The sequence below is a fragment of the Triturus cristatus genome, chromosome 5_2 (assembly GCF_964204655.1).
Source record: "Triturus cristatus chromosome 5_2, aTriCri1.1, whole genome shotgun sequence".
Classification (NCBI taxonomy): domain Eukaryota; kingdom Metazoa; phylum Chordata; class Amphibia; order Caudata; family Salamandridae; genus Triturus; species Triturus cristatus.
Window position 1 is genome coordinate 436,844,293 of NC_140588.1, and position 20,903 is coordinate 436,865,195.

General features: G+C 44.9%; 1 protein-coding gene across 1 annotated transcript; it reads right to left on the minus strand.

The window, feature by feature from the left end:
* Positions 1-2,455: 2,455 nt before the first annotated feature.
* On the minus strand, positions 2,456-4,262 carry LOC146823123 (uncharacterized). Its single transcript, XM_085607370.1, has 2 exons — positions 3,830-4,262; positions 2,456-3,533 (listed from the first exon to the last, which is right to left on the minus strand). Exons 1-2 carry the CDS (start codon positions 4,260-4,262, stop codon positions 2,665-2,667), a joined length of 1,302 nt encoding a protein of 433 aa, XP_085463496.1. The 3' UTR covers positions 2,456-2,664.
* Positions 4,263-20,903: the final 16,641 nt, after the last annotated feature.

Consider the following 20,903-nt stretch of genomic DNA (forward strand, 5'->3'; position numbering starts at 1 on the left):
TGCTGAAATCGGAACCTCAATTGTTGTATATGGCCGATACGCTACAGGTGTTTCAGTGGGAGTGTATGTATGGAACAAGTTATCATCTCCATCCACTGCCAGAAAGGTTACCCAAGAGTAAAATACCTCAAAGTAGAAAGCCAGATTGGCTCCGACCACAAAGATAAGTGCGATGCCCGCGTCTGACACTCCATATGTGGTCAAATGACGAAGGAGTGGTGCGCGGCTATGCGCCGCAATATCAACTTCAGGCATAAGGACTAAGACAAGGAAAACAACTTAAAAGCGTGGCAGTGCAACAGGTTCGTAGTTCATATGAATGAGAAAACCATTTTATAATATCAAGCTTGAAAAGACCTATAAAGTATCAATACAGGTAGGTTATGCCGTCACCACTGTTTACCGGAAAATAGGAGTGAGGGTACTTTGGACAAGTAGAAGCACTACTAAAGCGTCTCGTAAATAAGTACCAGACCAAACGTTAGGGGCGCCATGTTGCAGGTATTCTGCTCATGCACAGAACTATGCGCAGGAAACCAGGACCTCGGTGTATTGTTGTGTACCAAAAAAGCCACCTCAGTGCCCAGAACCCCAATTCGACTAGCAATAGTGTCTCATTCGTTCTCCATACTACAGCGAAGCTACCAATGATTAGCCAACCTAGAACATGCGACTTAGTAAACCAGGAATAGTGGGAAACAAGAACACTTACACATACTTGTCCACAACGTGAGTAATCAGAGACACTGTATAGTTTAAAATGTTTATTTTTAACTAACGTGCTCTAAGGTGCAGTACTCTAGCCAATACGAGCAGCATAATGCAAAGGAACAATATAATCAACATTGTTACAATTCCACAAATCCAATTGGCCGCACACTGCTCGTCTTACCAGCAAGTTGCCCCAAGGAACTATGGGCCATATGTAGGAAACAGTTTTGCGATCGCAAACAGTGCGATTCGCAGGAATCTGGGTGTTTGCGATCGCAAAACATACTTGAGCCATGTAGGAAAGGTATACGCAGAAGAGCTGTGCGAATCGCTAATTTAGCGATTAGCTATTTTGCGGAAAGTGGAGTCTGTGAATAAATCAGCGTAATCACAGTCTGCGCACCAGTATTAGCGAAAATCGCTGTTACCGAACTCGCAAATAGCGATAGCGCAAAATGACATGTTCAGAAAACTCGCAAATAGCGATTATGCAAAATTCGCAATTTTGCACTTCCCAATTACCATCAACACTGAGCAGGTGGTAACCTACTGCAACCTATTTAAACAGGCCCACAATGCCACAGGGCCTTTCCACCATGGCTGGGCTGTACGTGATAGCCAGGAGGCTGCGAATCAGGGATGCCACACAGAGACGGAGACGCCAGGAAAGGATCTACAGAGCACGCATCACCCTCTTCCAAGTGACCGATGAGGAGATCCATGTCAACTACAGGCTGCACCCAGACAGCATCCTGGATTTAATTGCTGAACTGACACCCATACTTGACCACCCCACACGCAGGGCACACTCCATTCCCACCCATGTACAGGTGCTGTGCTCACTGCACCTCCTGGCATCAGGTAGTTTCCAGGGGGTCATTGCCACAGCAGGAGGTGTCTCCCAAAGTGCACTTTCGCGCTTCTTCCACGCTTTCCTGGATGCAATGGTACAGAGGCTGCATCACCACATACAATTTCCTAGCACAGCACAGGCACTGGATCAGACCAAGCAAGATTTCTACCAAATTGCACAATTCCCCCATGTCATTGGCTGCATAGATGGGACACATATCGCTATTTCACCCCCCTCACATAATGAGTATGTATTTCGCAACAGAAAGTCATATCATTCCCTGAACATCCAGGTAGTGTGCAATGCCCAACACTTAATCACTGATATTGTGGCCAAATACCCTGGAAGCACACACGACTCATTCATGTTTCGCCACTGTGCATTACATCGCAGACTCACAAATGGTGATTTTGGAGAGGGCTATCTGCTAGGTAAATGCCTGTTAAACACACACAGAGGCAGTAGAGTGATGCAGTGGCAGGACACTATTGAACATTAATCTGCTTATGCCCCGCAGGTGACAGTGCGTATGCTGTACGAGACTACATCCTCACACCGTACCTGAATCCATCAACTGCAGGTGAGAGGGGGTACAACAGCGCACACAGAGCTACACGCTGTGCCATTGAGAGGACATTTGGAATCCTAAAGAGCCGTTTTCGATGCCTCCATAAGAGTGGTGGAGCGCTACAGTACAGCCCTGAGACGTGTTGCAAAATAGTGGTTGCCTGTGCAATGCTACACAACATCGCTACCAAGAAAGGAACCCCAGTGGACCTGACAGACTCTGAATCATCAGATGAGGATGGAGCAGCACCACATCGCGCTCCCGCAGGAGGTGCTGGTGCAGCTGCCGGACGTATGAGACGTGATGAGATCACCCAAAACTACTTCTAAGTGAGTAATGATGACACAATGACACTGATTGGTGACTGACAGGGATGTTTATTTCTGTGTCATCAGGCATTGAGTGATCTCACGTTGTGACGTTAAAGTCCCTGCATGCACTTGTTTGTGTCACAGTGCAAAGAGTAACAACAGACACTGAGTCTACATGGACTGTGTTGCATCACACATGGCCATTAGTCCCTTGTGTCCCTTCACCTCCTACGTGCACGGCCTGGTGCGCCTCGCTGTGTGCGCGCTGTGCCCTCCCTTGACTCATCCTCCACTGTGCTCTGTCGTGCACTCCTGCGTCTTTCCTGTGGTATTGGGGGAGTGATGCTGCTCCTGCTCGATTGTTCATCAGTGTCCGTGGCTGCAAGTGCACCTATGCCACCTGTGGCGGTTGCGCGCATCTGGTCCACCGCATGTGTGACCTGCACCAAGACACTGCCCACGTCCTGGCAGCAGTGGGCCATCTCGCGCTGCATGCCAACACATCTTCTGGCCAGCAAGGATGTGGCGGTTGTGTGGCGGTTCACAGCCCTTGTGTATAGGTCCAGCCGTGTGTGAAGGCGATGTCTGTCCCGGCGCCGCGCTGCCCTGTCCCTCGCTATCTCCCTGCACAGTCCCTCCAATGCACCAGTCATGGCCATCACTCCTGCGCGCAACTCGGTCATGTTGTGGTTATGTGCTGTCAGCTGCCGTTGTATTGACCTGATTCCCTTCACTTGCAGGCGCTGCTGCTTCAGCATGCTGCCCTCCAGGCCCGAGAACACCGTGTCCTCTTCAACAGGAGCAGTGCTGGTGGACGGCCGTTCCCTGCGTCTCATCCCTCTCCCTACTCTTGATTGTTCAGGGGACTGTGTTTGTTGCAGTCCTGCACGCTGCCTGTGCACTGGCTGTTGCTCCTCTGCTGTGTCTGGTGCCTGTGTCTCCAACAGTGGTAGTGGTGGGACAATTATGCGACGCCTGCATGGTGCTGTGTCGGCAGTTGTGGCTGCGCCCTGATCCTTCTGGCATGCCTGGTCCTCCATCTCAACTGTTGGCTCACATTCAGCCTCACTATCCTGTGTTGGTGGTGGTGCTGTGGATTAAATGACACACATTAGTACTGTGTCCTGTGTGGTATTTGTCATGCATTAGTTTCAAGCAATAGAATCTCATGGGTACTATCGGTCTATTTCTATCTCTGCATGATGGAGTCCTTCCTATTCCACCTGTCTGTGTCTCACTGGCACAGTTATCAGTGCATGTGACTACGTTTCCCATAATGCATTACTGTGTGTGCTGTGTGACATTTACTGGAGTTGCAGTCAGGTTGCCTTTTGGGGGATGTGGGTGGTTTGGGGATGTAGCAGGGGGTCTTGCCATGCACCTTACCTTGTCTGGTGTCTGGGTGTTCTGAGCTGTCCAGGTCAGCCACTCCACTCACGCTCTCAGGCTGCAGTGTGCCCTCCACCAGCTCCTCCAGGGGTGTCGGTTCGGTTGCAGTGGAAGGGCCCCCACCGGTTTTTTTAGCCTCTGCCAGTCTTGTTGCCACCCTCTCCTTTGACCTCTGCCGCATGTCATACCATCTTTTACGTAGGTCCTCCACACTGCGGTGTGTGACACCAATGGCATTCACTTTCTCTTGGATGTCACTCCAAATCTTGCGCTTTCTGGCCTCAGGTACTCTCAGGGAACTTTTCCCAAATAGGAGATCATGGTTGCTGACCACCTCCTGTGTGAGGACCTCCAGCTCCCTCTCACTGAATTTCTGTTTCCTCTTCCTTGATGGTTCCTCCTGCTGCTTTTCAGTCCCCTGGGAATCCATTTGACTGGTTTTCAAATGCAGAGCTTCACTGTTCTCCTCTCCACACAGGCTCTCAAACAGCTACTGGCTCACACACAGCTGCTGGCAATCAGGTGCAGCATGGGCAGTCACATTTCCTGGTTGTGATGTCATCATTCTGCACCTGAATTGCAGATTCCCAGATTTGCGATTCCTTAATAGCGTTCTCGCAATTAAGGAATCGCTATTAGGGTAATCGCAAAATAATTCTGCGAATTTTTGCGCATCGCTAATTATTCGCTAAAATCTACCTACATAGCTATTTGCGATTCGGAATTTGCGATTCGCGAAAAATCGCAATTTCCGATTCGCAAATTCCATTCTACCTACATATGGCCCTATGGTCCATGTAGTGGCGACGGCGAGTACGCCTGTGCCACAGTGTTAGAAGAAAGTAAAAGTAGCATTAGCCATCCCTGGACACGTGTTTCGAGGTAGTTGCCTCTCGTCAGCAGGGAGTAGGTGAGTGTAAGGGGGTGCCGCGTAGACTGCCAAAAACGTATTAACAGGTAATGTACCACTCATGGCGCGCAGGTGCTGGTCCAGGGCTCGTCAGCCCAATGGCTCAAGGGAGCCTTAATACTACAAATCCAATTGGCCGCACACTGCTCGTCTTACCAGCAAGTTGCCCCAAGGAACTATGGTCCATGTAGTGGCGACGGTGAGTACGCCTGTGCCACAGTGTTAGAAGAAAGTAAATGTAGCATTAGCCATCCCTGGACACGTGTTTCGAGGTAGTTGCCTCTCGTCAGGTGCTGGTCCAGGGCTCGTCAGCCCAATGGCTCAAGGGAGCCTTAATACTACAAATCCAATTGGCCGCACACTGCTCGTCTTACCAGCAAGTTGCCCCAAGGAACTATGGTCCATGTAGTGGCGACGGCGAGTACGCCTGTGCCACAGTGTTAGAAGAAAGTAAAAGTAGCATTAGCCATCCTTGGACACGTGTTTCGAGGTAGTTGCCTCTCGTCAGCAGGGAGTAGGTGAGTGTAAGGGGGTGCCGCGTAGACTGCCAAAAATGTATTAACAGGTAATGTACCACTCATGGCGCGCAGGTGCTGGTCCAGGGCTCGTCAGCCCAATGGCTCAAGGGAGCCTTAATACTACAAATCCAATTGGCCGCACACTGCTCGTCTTACCAGCAAGTTGCCCCAAGGAACTATGGTCCATGTAGTGGCGACGGTGAGTACGCCTGTGCCACAGTGTTAGAAGAAAGTAAATGTAGCATTAGCCATCCCTGGACACGTGTTTCGAGGTAGTTGCCTCTCGTCAGGTGCTGGTCCAGGGCTCGTCAGCCCAATGGCTCAAGGGAGCCTTAATACTACAAATCCAATTGGCCGCACACTGCTCGTCTTACCAGCAAGTTGCCCCAAGGAACTATGGTCCATGTAGTGGCGACGGCGAGTACGCCTGTGCCACAGTGTTAGAAGAAAGTAAAAGTAGCATTAGCCATCCTTGGACACGTGTTTCGAGGTAGTTGCCTCTCGTCAGCAGGGAGTAGGTGAGTGTAAGGGGGTGCCGCGTAGACTGCCAAAAATGTATTAACAGGTAATGTACCACTCATGGCGCGCAGGTGCTGGTCCAGGGCTCGTCAGCCCAATGGCTCAAGGGAGCCTTAATACTACAAATCCAATTGGCCGCACACTGCTCGTCTTACCAGCAAGTTGCCCCAAGGAACTATGGTCCATGTAGTGGCGACGGCGAGTACGCCTGTGCCACAGTGTTAGAAGAAAGTAAATGTAGCATTAGCCATCCCTGGACACGTGTTTCGAGGTAGTTGCCTCTCGTCAGGTGCTGGTCCAGGGCTCGTCAGCCCAATGGCTCAAGGGAGCCTTAATACTACAAATCCAATTGGCCGCACACTGCTCGTCTTACCAGCAAGTTGCCCCAAGGAACTATGGTCCATGTAGTGGCGACGGCGAGTACGCCTGTGCCACAGTGTTAGAAGAAAGTAAATGTAGCATTAGCCATCCCTGGACACGTGTTTCGAGGTAGTTGCCTCTCGTCAGCAGGGAGTAGGTGAGTGTAAGGGGGTGCCGCATAGACTGCCAAAAACGTATTAACAGGTAATGTACCACTCATGGCACGCAGGTGCTGGTCCACGGCTCGTCAGCCCAATGGCTCAAGGGAGCCTTAATACTACAAATCCAATTGGCCGCACACTGCTCGTCTTACCAGCAAGTTGCCCCAAGGAACTATGGTCCATGTAGTGGCGACGGCAAGTACGCCTGTGCCACAGTGTTAGAAGAAAGTAAATGTAGCGTTAGCCATCCCTGGACACGTGTTTCGAGATAGTTGCCTCTCGTCAGCAGGGAGTAGGTGAGTGTAAGGGGGTGCCGCGTAGACTGCCAAAAACGTATTAACAGGTAATGTACCACTCATGGCGCGCAGGTGCTGGTCCAGGGCTCGTCAGCCCAATGGCTCAAGGGAGCCTTAATACTACTCCCTGCTGACGAGAGGCAACTACCTCGAAACACGTGTCCAAGGATGGCTAACACGACACTCATTTTCACTTTAAACTTTGGCATAGGCGTACTTGCCGACGCTACTTCATGGACCACAATGCTTTGGGATAACACGCTGGTAGGACGAGCAGAGTGCGGCCAATCGGACTTTTGTTTATATTCAGGCTCCCTTGAGCCGGTGGGGCTGACGAGCCCATGGCTACGCACCTGCGCGCCTTGAGTGGTACTTTACCTGAGAATACTTTTTATGGCAGCCTACGCAGCAACCCCACACACATACCTACTCCCTGCTGACGAGAGGCAACTACCTCGAAACACGTGTCCAGGGATAGCTAACGCGACACTCATTTTCACTTTAAACTTTGGCATAGGCGTACTCGCCGACGCTACTTCATGGACCACAATGCTTTGGGGTAACACGATGGTAGGACGAGCAGAGTGCGGCCAATCGGACTTTTGTTTATATTCAGGCTCCCTTGAGCCGGTGGGGCTGACGAGCCAATGGCTACGCACCTGCACGCCTTGAGTGGTACTTTACCTGAGAATTCTTTTTATGGCAGCCTACGCAGCAACCCCACACACATACCTACTCCCTGCTGACGAGAGGCAACTATCTCGAAACACGTGTCCAGGGATGGATAACGCGACACTCATTTTCACTTTAAACTTTGGCATAGGCGTACTCGCCGATGCTACTTCATGGACCACAATGCTTTGGGGTAACACGCTGGTAGGACGAGCAGAGTGCGGCCAATCGGACTTTTGTTTATATTCAGGCTCCCTTGAGCCGGTGGGGCTGACGAGCCCATTGCTACGCACCTGCGTGCCTTGAGTGGTACTTTACCTGAGAATACTTTTTATGGCAGCCTACACAGCAACCCCACACACATACCTACTCCCTGCTGACGAGAGGCAACTAGCTCGAAACACGTGTCCAGGGATGGCTAACGCGACACTCATTTTTACTTTAAACTTTGGCATAGGCGTACTCGCCGATGCTACTTCATGGACCACAATGCTTTGGGGTAACACGCTGGTAGGACGAGCAGAGTGCGGCCAATCGGACTTTTGTTTATATTCAGGCTCCCTTGAGCCGGTGGGGCTGACGAGCCAATGGCTACGCACCTGTGCGCCTTGAGTGGTACTTTACATGAGAATACGTTTTATGGCAGCCTACGGAGCAACCCCACACACATACCTACTCCCTGCTGACGAGAGGCAACTACCTCGAAACACGTGTCCAGGGATGGCTAACGCGACACTCATTTTCACTTTAAACTTAGGCATAGGCGTACTCGCCGACGCTACTTCATGGACCACAATGCTTTGGGGTAACATGCTGGTAGGACGAGCAGAGTGCGGCCAATCGGACTTTGAACATTGTTACAATTCCATAAAGAACAAAATGGGAAATAATATTATAATGACAGTGGAAACAGGACTATAGCGCCTTTTACCACCCCCCCTGTGCTCATGAGCTAGTTTAGAATAATTATAGAAGACCTCTGGGCTTTGTCAGCAAGACCCCATACCTACGAGATCAGATCCAGATGCAATGAATTACATTCCAGGATCAGCATAGCTCTTCTATGTTGGAAAGGTTTTCTCCAAGTGCCTTCTCATGCATGTAATGCCATATAAAAAAGCACCCGAGTTTCATTTGGACCGCTGTGCTTCATGTTATGTCTATGTGCGTGGGACTGACCAAAGTGAATCAACAGCATACATTGTTATTCAAACACGCTGTGCAGACAGAGAGCATGGTGCCCAGCTAGATATGTGAAAGGTAGACAGTTCTCATGTGAAGCAGCGTCAGCCAAGTATTTTACGAGAACAGAACCATGCAGTGTTGTGTGCAAAAGCAGCAGAATAGCAGCCACGCATATGTAGTATATGCAAACTTAACAATGTCTGCAGTTAACCCTATTTCCTCACTACAAGGTTTTGTCTCTCCCATTAACTAACACTGCATTATCTTATTGCACTTCGTAAGTGATAACAAAGTGTGGGAACAGATAGAGAAATGCTTCTTCCATTAATTTGAATTGTTATTTAACATCTCTTTAATTATAAAGTCAGATTTTAATTTACTATTCTGAAAATGCCACTTTTGAAATGTTTGCATTTTTCTGTAATAACCAAATGAGTCTCTCTGTCTGTGTTCAAGCCCACATGACTGTGAATGACTCTCATGTGGTGTGTTCTGCATTCCTTTCAGAAATGGGGACAAAAGGGTCTTTGGTGTAGGGCAGTGTGTTCCTCTACTGAGCAGGACAGCCTGGAGGGTTGTAATCAGCCATCCTGAAATTCAAATGGTAGCCTGAGATGTATGCCCACCTCCTTCATGAATTCTGAGGCTACCCTCATGAATTCTGAGAATGCCTGCCCTGCAACTGACAAATGCAGCTCAACTTACATCCTTCAAAATAAAAATATTTGCACCAGACCACATAAATTGCTTTGTAGATTTGGCTGCATTTAGAACTTTTTAAAGGTCGGTGAATTCCAGAAATAAAATGCTCGCTCCATGAGATTTTGCCAGAGCAGCTGAAGAAGACAAGCAAGGCCCCAATCTGTGTTCACGCTGGATGTTTAAATTGGTAAATGAAGGTAAATCTAGTAGCTTTGGCAGAAAAGAAGTGAAGAATGATGCAGGATCCACTCCTTCAGTACCTTCAGGAAGATCATTTATTCATAGGTTGTTACACCTATTTCTGTTTTCCAGGTCTTTTGTGTGCTTTTCAACAATAAGACATCCTTTTTCAGAACTGCAGTTTTAGTAGATTCATTCTGAATGTCACTGACACCTTGCTCTACCAATGTTATTCTAGTCTCCAATGTTGACCATTTATCATCAAGGGTTTGGATACATCTATTTGTTTCTTCATTAAATGGTCTTAAGGCTCACAGTTCCTCTCAAGAAATAGAAGAAGTTGGCTTTTCTGGAGAAGAATTATCTTGTTTGAGCCTTTTTTTTGGTAGAGGAGCGTAAGTTTGACTCCAATGAGGTAATAACTGAAACTGCCTAGCGAGAGGTGCCAGACTGAGCCACATTGAAAGAGGAACCTGGACCATTTATTAAGGGTACTGTAGAAGACAGGCCTGAATTTTATATATTGATAGGTTGACCTTTATTGGAGTATTATGATTTCTTAATTCTGCCATTATATAAATTAGCCGCACACAAGTAAGTGGACAGAAGGCTGGACAGGATAACAAACCCAATGACGCCCTTAGAATCTAAATATAAAATACAGGCGTTCTTAATATTTTCTGTATATAAAGTAGCACTTCATTTGTAAGCTGCAATTTAAAGTCTGTAAAGGAGCTTATGTAGCAAAGAAAGGGTAAATGAAAATGTATTAAGGTAAATTATGTTGTCAAAGTTTAAGGATATCAAAGGAGACTCATAGGTGCACTCTTATCATGTGTACCTCAGGGCCAGTTGAAGCGCCCTGCAAGAAGTCTTCACAAAGCAGTAGAATTCAAGATGGCAGACCCATTAACCCAAGTGACGCCATCTATTCCTTTGAAGTCGTACATGTCCTTTTGACATATTTCCTCTCCAAAGTAAAGGACATCTACAGTAGCTTCAATAATAAGGGAGATATTGAACCAGAAAAGGAAGGAGATTTGGAAATATCTCCCCCACAGCATGTGATCACCAAATTCCCACCTATCGAACAGAAAGACATAGAAGCTTTGATGGAAAAGGTAAGGTACGGCTCACCTCTTGACCCAGTCCCTCCACAAATGCTCAGAACGGTAGCACCCATCATTACACCAGATCTTATGAGGGTGATGAATCAGTCCCTAGAGCTGGGCGAAGTCCCAGGGGCTTGGAAACATGCAGTGATAAAACCCCTGTTAAAAAAAGCCAATGCAGATGGAGGGTAACTAGAGAACTTTCGCCCAATCTCTCAGCTACGATTTGTACGCAAGCTGCTAGAAAACATGTCAACAGAAACCTGTCTGACTTTCTCGAGATCAACCAATGGCTCCACCCAACTCAGATGGGGTTCAGAGCACAACACAGCATGGAATCCGCCTTGTTGGTAGTGGTAGAAGATCTGAGACAATCAATAGACCAGGGGAAACCGGCAGTGCTGCTCTTGCTGGATTTTAGTGCTGCATTCGATACGGTGGATCATCAAATACTATGCAGTAGACTGGCAAATATTGGTATCAGGGCAGGGTACTCAAAAAGCTGTCGTCATTCCTGAACGAAAGAACATTCCAAGTACAAGAAAACTCTACACTCTCCAAAACCATGTTGTTAACCGATGCACCAACGGTACACAGCTAGTAATCTCACTGTACCTGAAAACAGCAGAGATGGGGAGAAAATGGCCTCCTGCTTGATAAGAGTTATAGACTGGATGACAAAAAGTTGCCTAAAGTTAAATGGGGAAAAAACTGAGATATTATGTCTCGGAAACAAAGCAATACCCAGGTCCATTCCAGATTGGCCAGCGAGCCTAGGTAATGCACCTATACCTACAGAAATAATAAAAAGCCCAGGATTTTGGCTAGAATCTGACCTATGCATGGCAAAACAGGCCAAGAAGGTTGCCACAACCTGTTTTAGACTACTGAAAAGCTGGCGGAAAATTTTAGATAGGGTACCAATGCAATTTAGGAAGACGGTGGTCCACTCTCTGGTCACTTCTCGACTAGATTATGGAAACTCACTGTTCTTGGGGGCCCCTAAATACGTCACACACAGACTGCAGGTTACACAAAATGCAGCCGCCAGGCTGCTGTGCAATGTTCTCACACGGGAATCAGTAAAAAAGCATTTAGTGGACCTCCGCTGGCTGCCGATAGAAGCAAGAATAAAATTCAAAGTCTTGATCATTACTCACAGAGCATGCCATAAAAAAGGTCCTGGAAGTTAATATCTCCTTATACTCCAAACAGGCAGTTATGTTCCAGTACGGAAGAACGCCTAACACAAACAAAGGCCAGGAGGGAAAGATGGGGTGGAAGAGCCTTCTCCCATCTATCTCCTAGACTCTGGAACTCCATTCCATTGGAATGTAGATGGATAGAAAGTGAACTACACTTTTGAAAGGAGATCAAGACTTTGCTGTTTAAGCAATATCTCTAAGTCATCAGCACCCTACTTAGTTACTGATCTTATAGTGCTGGGAAGCCTTAGGAAAGCCAGGCGCTCTATAAATCCCCAATAATAATAATAATAATAATAGATGATCCACTGCATGTAAACCGCCAGTTTCCTAATTGAAGAGGAGCGGGGACCGCAATTAAGACAAAAGTGGTTCTGGTGAGGGACAGAGCCTTGCTACTAAGTGGACATCTTGAGTGGCATACTAGCCATGCCCTCCGGAACTTGTGACTTTGATATGGTCCAGCACAACCAGCTATGTGGGAGTGGCTCTTGTTGCTTAGCTTTTTAATTGTTTTGTTTTTACCTAGAACTTTAGAAAGTAATAACTCCGATTCAACGTATTGGATTTTTTTGTTTTGGAGTCATTTTATCTATTAAACTTTGCTGTAAATTGATTTGGGATTTTTCGTGTGTTGTTTTTTCACTTTATTGCTTTTTAAGTTCTGCATAAATACTTTATGTGTTACCTTTAAGTTAAGTCTGACTGCTTCTGTGCCAAACTACCAGTTTATAGATTGACTTGTCTAGTTCACTCTGACAAGGATTGTGTTTCTTATTTGAGTTGGACGTCCACCCCTCTCAACTAATAACTCTATTTATTATAGCACACAACAGCAAACCCAGGCAGAAATGTAAATAACATACAGGTAAAAAAGGATGGGTTTATCGGGCCCTATCTTAAATTGCTTTGCCATGAAACAGAACGCAAAGAATTAGAGTTAACCACTTTTTTTGCAACCAGTACCCCGGTCTCAATTGGAGTGCCTCAAGGTTCCACAATCTCACCCACGCTTTTCAACCTTTTAATGGAACCACTCTCCAAAATTCTGAACCGCTCTAACATTCAATACCATATGTATGCCTATGACACTCAATTGTATTTGAAAATCTCTTCTCGAGATGACATCAAAACTTTAAACTGTACGCTGCTAAAAACTCAAGAATGGTTAACTCATAATCATCTTCTGCTAAATACTCTCAAGACAGAATTCCTCCTGATTGCCCTCCACAATCATTCTGCACCCACTCAAGACTGCCTCAAACAACTTGCAGCTCTCAACTGCACCCCTCATGTTTTTGACTCTGCAAGATCTTTAGGCATAGCTCTGGACAAATACCTCAATATGCAAGATCATGATGGAGCAGGTAGTGCAAAATGTTGTATACCTCCTCTATTTTTGCATGAAAATACTAATTATATAATCTATCAATTATGATATTATTAAACGAGTTTTGCATGTTTACTAATCAACATTATTAATACTAAAATAAACATGGGATTTGCGAATTGCATGGCTAAATAACCCTTATAACTAAAATCTGTATGCATATTAACAATAGTATATGTGGTAATAGAATACTGCATGATATATGTTGCTTTGTGATGTTGCACCCGTGAGGAGGATCGAAAAAGGTGAATATAATTGCTATAAATGTCGCTATATGCTAGATAAATACAAGCACATAAAGGGGTTAGCAAGGGGTTAACATTAAAATCACAAATTCCATGAATAACTTATTCTTTTGTGTTTGTTTTGCTTAAATTGGCGTTTGGACCTAAATCTAAGATGGCCGCTGTCACCACACGCAGAAGTGGCCACTGTCTCATGAGGCGCGAAGTGAGCTGCGCATGTGCAAGAGATCTTCTACACCTCATTGCGTCCTTTGCACAGACTGTCCCCGGTCAAGGAGAGAAAACGGGATACTCGCCAAGATACAGGAACAATCAACCTTACAGTAAACCGGAACAAGCCAATACTTCGTTAACCAATGACCTCACCCCTCGAACTGTACTGAAAATCTTGGGATAGTGGTCGTACGATCTCAACCAGCCAATCACGACTGCTCTAAAGTTTAAATTTGTATCTTCTATGATTTATTTTATTATAAATAGGCTAGTAGAATAGGGAGGGTCTCTCATCTACCCCTACCACCTATAGCAGCAGCAGCGGATGATGATCTCCACATTCGTTGTGACACCTTTTCTGAAGATTTAGATGCTGCCCGACCGCTTGATGACTACAAACCTTTTCTAAAATTCACAGGCTTTGAGATATGCTTGCACAATTTCTGGTCCTTTGATAAATTGGGACTGAAGCGTGCTGAGCAGAGGACTTTGAGCTTTGGCCTGCTTTTCGGACAACTTACGACAAATTTTGGTTATGCAGAGCCAATGAATTAGAGGACTTCAAATAGCCAGATTAGGTAAATATGATGTTCTGCGATTTTATTTGAATTGATCTAAATTCTAAATCTTTGACGAGACAAATGCAAATAATAATCATTATGAAAAATTAGATAAACAAATATTGATTAACAAGAAATATGAGTTTGTGGTTGCATTAAGGGAAATAAGGATTCTTAGTCTTAAATTGTGTTTTAGCTGGTTCTAAATCACCATCAACCAATCCAACTAAAATGGTCCATTGACCAAGTGGGTGGAGTGCCTTGATGTTTGAGACTAGAGATCTATAGGCGAAGGATATTAATGTATATTTTGTATAAAAAAACTTTTCTCTCCCTATGGGTTATATAAGGTATTTCCTCCCACATGTCCAGCGCTTGAATTACTCATCCCTCCTGTGTGTGCAGACTCGTGAGAGAAACGTATGAGTGTTGGTGTTATGGGCCCCACCAATGATTGCGTGTGTGAATGAGCTAGTGTGACGTCGGGTCTGCGACGCAGGGAGGCCATTGGTAAATGTTGTTCCCCATTCTTCCCGGTCTTGCGCTGGATCAATCACATCAGTGCAACTACAAGGAGAGAAAATCATCAGCTCAACACATTAAGGAAAATCAAGACATTCTTGCCTTCTGAGGACATTCAGTCTACAGTCCAATCCCTATTTATCTCATGCTTAGAGTATGGAATGGTGACCCTGGCTGGGTTACCCAAAGCTAGATTAGCACCTCTAAGAGCCACTCTGAACTCTGTGGCGAAACTCGTCACTGGCTCTAGAAAACAAGACCACATCACACCAGACCTAATTCAACTCAACTGGCTGTCTATCGAAGCAAGGATTAATTTCAAGAAAGCCTGCCTGACACACAAAGCTATTCACTGCAACACTCCCATTTACCTGGCAAAAACTCCTGAACTATCTGGTTCAAATCGGACCCTAAGAAGCTCTAACTCCCTCCTGTTGAAACCTCCCAAATTCTAAAAGAAAAGGACCTACAACCGTGCCTTCTCTGGTCTTGCACCAAGAATATGGAACGCTCTTCCTCTCGAGATCTGATCTAACCGCTCTACCGCCTCATTCAAAAAACAAGTTAAATGGTTACTCGTGAATGACCATCTACAACAATAGCCCCAAAGTCACTTGTTGATACCTCTGTCCATCCTTGTAATGTTGTCTCTCATGGTGCTCCATTGATTCCTTGCTCTTCTGATACTTTACATGTCCCACAAGATGGGCTGTTGCTCTTGTTTTTTGTATTTGTGCTTGTTAAGGTATTTTATGGTGCTGTATTCATGCTTCTACCACCTTGCATTTCTGCTCCTTTCTACAGCATTCTGATACCCGTGCGGGTCATGTTTGTGCTTTATAAAACTTTTGCAAATAAATAAATAAGGTACAAGGCTATATTCCTATGCAACATACCTGCTAGTGCAAGGGGTGGGGCAATCAACAGTCAGGACTCACACATATCAACAGGTAAAATCCACTACCACATCACCCAAATCACATACAGACTGCCAACAAAGAATATAAGCCACAGCCCAAACAAAGTTTTCACTATGTCAATTAATGTCTTTCTTGCCTTTCTTTCTTCAGGCCTGGGAAAAATGTTAAGCATGCTATCTAATTCACATAATTTTGGATACTTCACAGTAAGTTTGCTAGTTTGTGTAATTACTCTCCATTTGCAGTAAACGTTTATCATGATTCCCTTATGAGAACAGAAAATGCAAGGAAACGACAGTATGCGAGTGACTCTCCACAGTGCTTTTGCTTTTTTTGCACTATTTTGAGCATGAAATGCACACCCATAACGTTCAGTATTCTGAGACACTGAGGACATAGTGGTCATTTCATTGGAAAGCCAATCATAGTGCTTGTGTCAGGGACTCAAATGTATCAACAGGCGGTGGCACATATATACTGCATGTCACAGTCACTGGTGGAAATGCAATGGATGGAAAGGGAATTCTATAATATTACCCACTTCAATCATCTTTTTTTTCTTTTTGGGAGTTTTATGTAGCGCGAACTTGACCCGAAGGTATCGGGTATCAGACCGCTTTACATGAGCACCAGTTGTGGTACATAAGGACGTTATCTTAAGTGCCATTGATTGCACTGATTCGGCACTTGAGCGATTCCACCACCAGGTACAGCAAAACTGCCACTCCATCAACGTGCAATCTGTGAGGTCAGAGACTGCTTCCCTCGATGTGTGCAGTATCGTTCCATGTTGCAAAGGCAACTGCCATGTTTTGAAAGACATCTATTACTCGTCATCGGGTGGATGGGGATTTTGCTGAGATGTCCTTATTAGGTCTCGCCTGACCCAGCGCAAGCGATGGTCTGGCGAGACTTATTGAGAGGACTCCAAAAAGTGCTACCAGGCCAGTCTAGAGCTACAGTGCATGTGCGCAGGTGCGCGCGCCGCGCTTGACCACGATTACTTTCACTTTTGTGGCCGCACGGCCGCTTTGATGTTTGATCGCGATCACTTTCCCTTTCGGGACCTTATAAGTATTTAGTTATGCAACTGTTGCATGGCTAAACACTTATAAGGTCCCAAAGGCGAGACCTATTGGCTATGCCAATGCTTGTTGGTAAGTGTAACTAACTCAGACTGAGAATGGATGAGTACCTGAGAAATTTCTTAAAAAAATATCTACCCATGACTTCATCCCATCCCAATACACACAAGTGGCTGCAGATGATGATGGGTCCGACCTCTCACCCCATCTCCCCACCCCCTTCCAACATCAACCATTGTGCCTCAAAAGAAGTACAACAGGGCACACTGCTACATGGATTCATATTTACCTTATAGGAGCAAACATCTGAGCCAATATTCACATGGTCCCTTGAATGACATTGAATGTTAGAGAGTTAGCCAATCCTTTTCAGATCTGCTGAAACACTGTGTTTAAACTTTTATTTTTGAAAGTGTGTCATAAACCATATATGCAGATCTGCCACGAGAAATTAGCTATTGAATATTATTGTGGAGGGAGAGCTACTCGAGTTAGCGCCCAGCTCCACACTCAACAATGGTAATAAATACCATGCTATACCTAGGTCATTTGCATTTTTATAATGCATAGCCTTTTTAGAATTAAGGTGTATTGTCCAAGTTTTAAAGCAGTAACTCAAGACGTTGAAGCGTGCATGAAAATGAGGTGAAACAACACGTTTTTCATGTAGCTATCACGACATGGTAACGCCTTGCTTTTCAGTATCTGGCACAATATAACATGCTTACATTTCCGGTATGCATTAACTAAGGCCACAAGCACGACTTTTCGTAAGACTCGCAAAGAGCACAGATGCGTCGGAGAAATGAGGATTAATATTGACTAAGAAATATATAATAACTTCACCCAGTTCACAAACTTACTTTAGATATAGAAATGATGACCCCACTGCAGAATGTGATAAGGGGCCCCTGAGACTCCCATATCACACAGATCTTCATTGATTTGTGCCGAATGGGGCCCCCCTTTGAAGGATTGTGGACCCCCAGTGCCGCAGGGGCTTTAGGGGTGTGCATTACACTCTGCTATATAGGTGTTACTTAGATACATAGGTGCAGTGGTTGAACTGGAGAAAACAAAAGTAGGGAAACTGTTAGCGGAGAATCAAAGGGCGAGAATAACATGAGGTTTGGATCAGTGGGAGGAGTCAGAGGTGTGGCCAGAATGTGCAAAACATCCAATTTTTTTGTATTTGTTCGGCATTTCACTGACCATTTACAGCTTATTATGTTATTTAATTCAACCAATGCATACATATGATTATTTAAGGTTTAATATGAGTTATTGACTTTAAAATACATTCACAAAGTGGGATATGTTTCCAATCACAGAATGTCTCAAATAAGCTTAAAAGTGGAAGCACAAGCCATTTGTCTCCGAGCCAAGGAGCTTCTGTGACCAGCATACAATTTTCCACCAGAGCAGTTCAAACTGGATGGCAAAATATCCTAGTTTGCAAATGTTTTCTATATAATTATGGCTCTGCCACATTTGTCACATAATACAACAGCTGCTGCATAATCTAGCAATTTAACTAATAAATTGTTTGCATGTCAAATGGATCAAACGTTACTAAAACGTGACTGGTGTTGCTGCGAAGTGGACGGCTCTGTGCAAATGCTGGCTGCTCACCTTGCATAGTGTTATGATGCATATAAATTGTGCTCGTTTGTGGACTAGACTCACGTGGCCATGTGCGTTTCGGTCTCTTATTTAAACAAAAACAAGTTTTTTGTTCTTCTCTAATTGCTTTTTTATAAAAATGAAAAAAACAGTAATAAGTGACTTACTCAAGAGACCCTGTTTAAACTTTAAACCCTAAAGCATAAATTGTGGTATACAAATCACTGTCGGGTGAAACAAGATGTTCTATTCTTACGCTCCATAACACTGTTTACACATTTACTAACCCTTCCATACAATTTACACCAGTGAACTGTGACCTAATGTTCTTTTATGTCATCGCCGTCAATCACGGTTAATAATCCACAAGCGCACACATCACTGTACGGAGCGGCGTGACTGATGTAAAGCCTGTCCTTTCATCCTGTTGGCATTCCCCTATTGCTCCTGCACACTGTTCTTAATTCCCATATTATAGTAAACACTGTCTCTATGGCTACGAGAAGCGAGCCCTTGACCCTTAACAGGTAACAGGAATATACTTTCTGAACTGCAAAGAGATTAGATTAACCAGAGCGTGTCCTTGTAAAGCAGGAATTCAAACAATATACTGATCTTGGGAATTTTCATACTATTGCATTAATACGTTCTGTTACCTTAGATTGCGTTGTGTTGTGTTCCATTACGCTATGTTTTGTTGTGTTATGTTAGGAATGTTATGTTGTGAAATATTAGGTGATGTCAGATCGTTTTTTCTTGTGCCTTCTCGTTATGTAAAACTTGCATCTGCTAGACTGCGAGGTGAGAGGACAGTCTTAATGGTTAAAGTTTTCCTTAAATTAGCTATTCTTTCAATTGCCATGCGTGAAAACACAACCTCTGTTCACTCACTTTTGGTACTCCAGTTCGTGAAAAGATGGCGGCCATGGCCTGCTTCATTCTCGTGGAGGACAGCGCAGCCTACTGCCTGGTGGGCATCACTGCTCTAAAGTGAAGCTCCATTCGCAGAACGTTTTTATAGTGGTCTATCTCTTTTACGTCATACATCAAATGGTGTAGGATGTTTTCAGTGGCGTAACGAAACTTGAGGGGGCCCCCCTGCAAAGCACATGGAGGGGGCCCCCCTCCCCCCGGTGGCGCGGCCCACCATCTATCACTTTGCCCTACCACCCAGAAATCTAGCATATTTTGATTTGAAACCTCCAACATTTAATATATTGTCTTTCTCTAAGTTCTAATGAGAAAGTGGGAAACACTCTTAACATACAAGCTATACCATTTGTAACAATACTGTCAAAAGCAGATTATTTAACTGAGGCAGCAATCAGAACAATGCCAAGGAGTGATCCTATTGTCTCAGGAACTGCCTATGGCTGAAGAACAAAGAACAACTATGAAGGGTCTGAAATAGAATTGACAATACCTTGAAACTTTGAAAGACCAACCCAAACCTGCAATTCCATAAAAACTCGACTGACAATATACATGAGAAGTACACAAGCTATAACTCAGTATCCTGCGAAAGTCAAGAGACATAGACTGGTGAATTATCTGCATGCCACACACTAGCGACTGTCAAGGGTTGTGCATGATAATAACGTGAACTGAGGAAGCAATTTCAATCAGTAAGCACTGCAAAACAGGCAGGCAAACAAGGCTGAGGAAGAAAACTGGTTGGATGCTTCAGAACATTGATGCAGATGTTTGTCTCTTTTAATTTATCATTTCTGTAGTGTAAACAATGCTAAATACAAGATTTAAGGTACACGTATTACAGACAAGTGCAAGCAACACCATAAATAACACTCATGTAGAATAAAAACAAACCATATCAGCAAGTACCTAATGACAATCTATACAAACTGTAGTTGGTAAAGCAAAAGAAAAAGTGCAAATACTTTCAAAGTGCAAAATAAAGCAATTACCAGTCGAGCAATATACAAAAATCAAGCATGTTTTGTGAAACAATCCATCTTTCTTCTTGCATCAAGGTGAAAATACTTTCAAAGTGCATGGTAAAAGCAAGTCCAGCAGCTTCCCTCACAAGGACTGACCTGAACCACCAGACTGGGCCTTACTTCATAACAAACAGTGGCCTCAGACCTCAGTGTGTCAACACTGGCGGTATTTAAAATTTCCTAAGAGTATAGACACGCCTGCTAAATTACAGATTCACCATTGCCTCCAAATGGCTCTATCGTCACATGTGACACCACCAGCCAGGCCTGGATTTTAAGCCAACAGCGCCTTGCATTCTGGGAGTTGTGCTGTGACCATCTAAGTAAGGGGTTAAACATTCCAGCATGCAAAGTGTTGTTGGATAAAAGCTACAAATGGACACGACATGGTGCCAATGACACTTGGCAGTTATGTTTTATACAAGCACAAGGGGATGTTTAATTTCCTCAACACAAGCTGCAGAAGTCTGGCGTCAAATAGCAAACACGTTGTGCATAGAACCCAGAAACGGGCTGTGTTTAGCCCCTGTGTATGGACCTGAGGTGTAATTCTCTAAGAGACCCAGTGGTTAAAGCCCACAGTTGTCTCTAATGCGTGTTAGTGCCAGGCAGTGGCGAAGTGGGGGGAAAAAAGTAGGGAAACTGTGGGAGGAGAATCAGAGGGCGGGAATAACCAATGGATTGGGTCAGTGGGCAGAGTGAGATGTGTGGCAGAAAAAGCAAAATATCCCAATT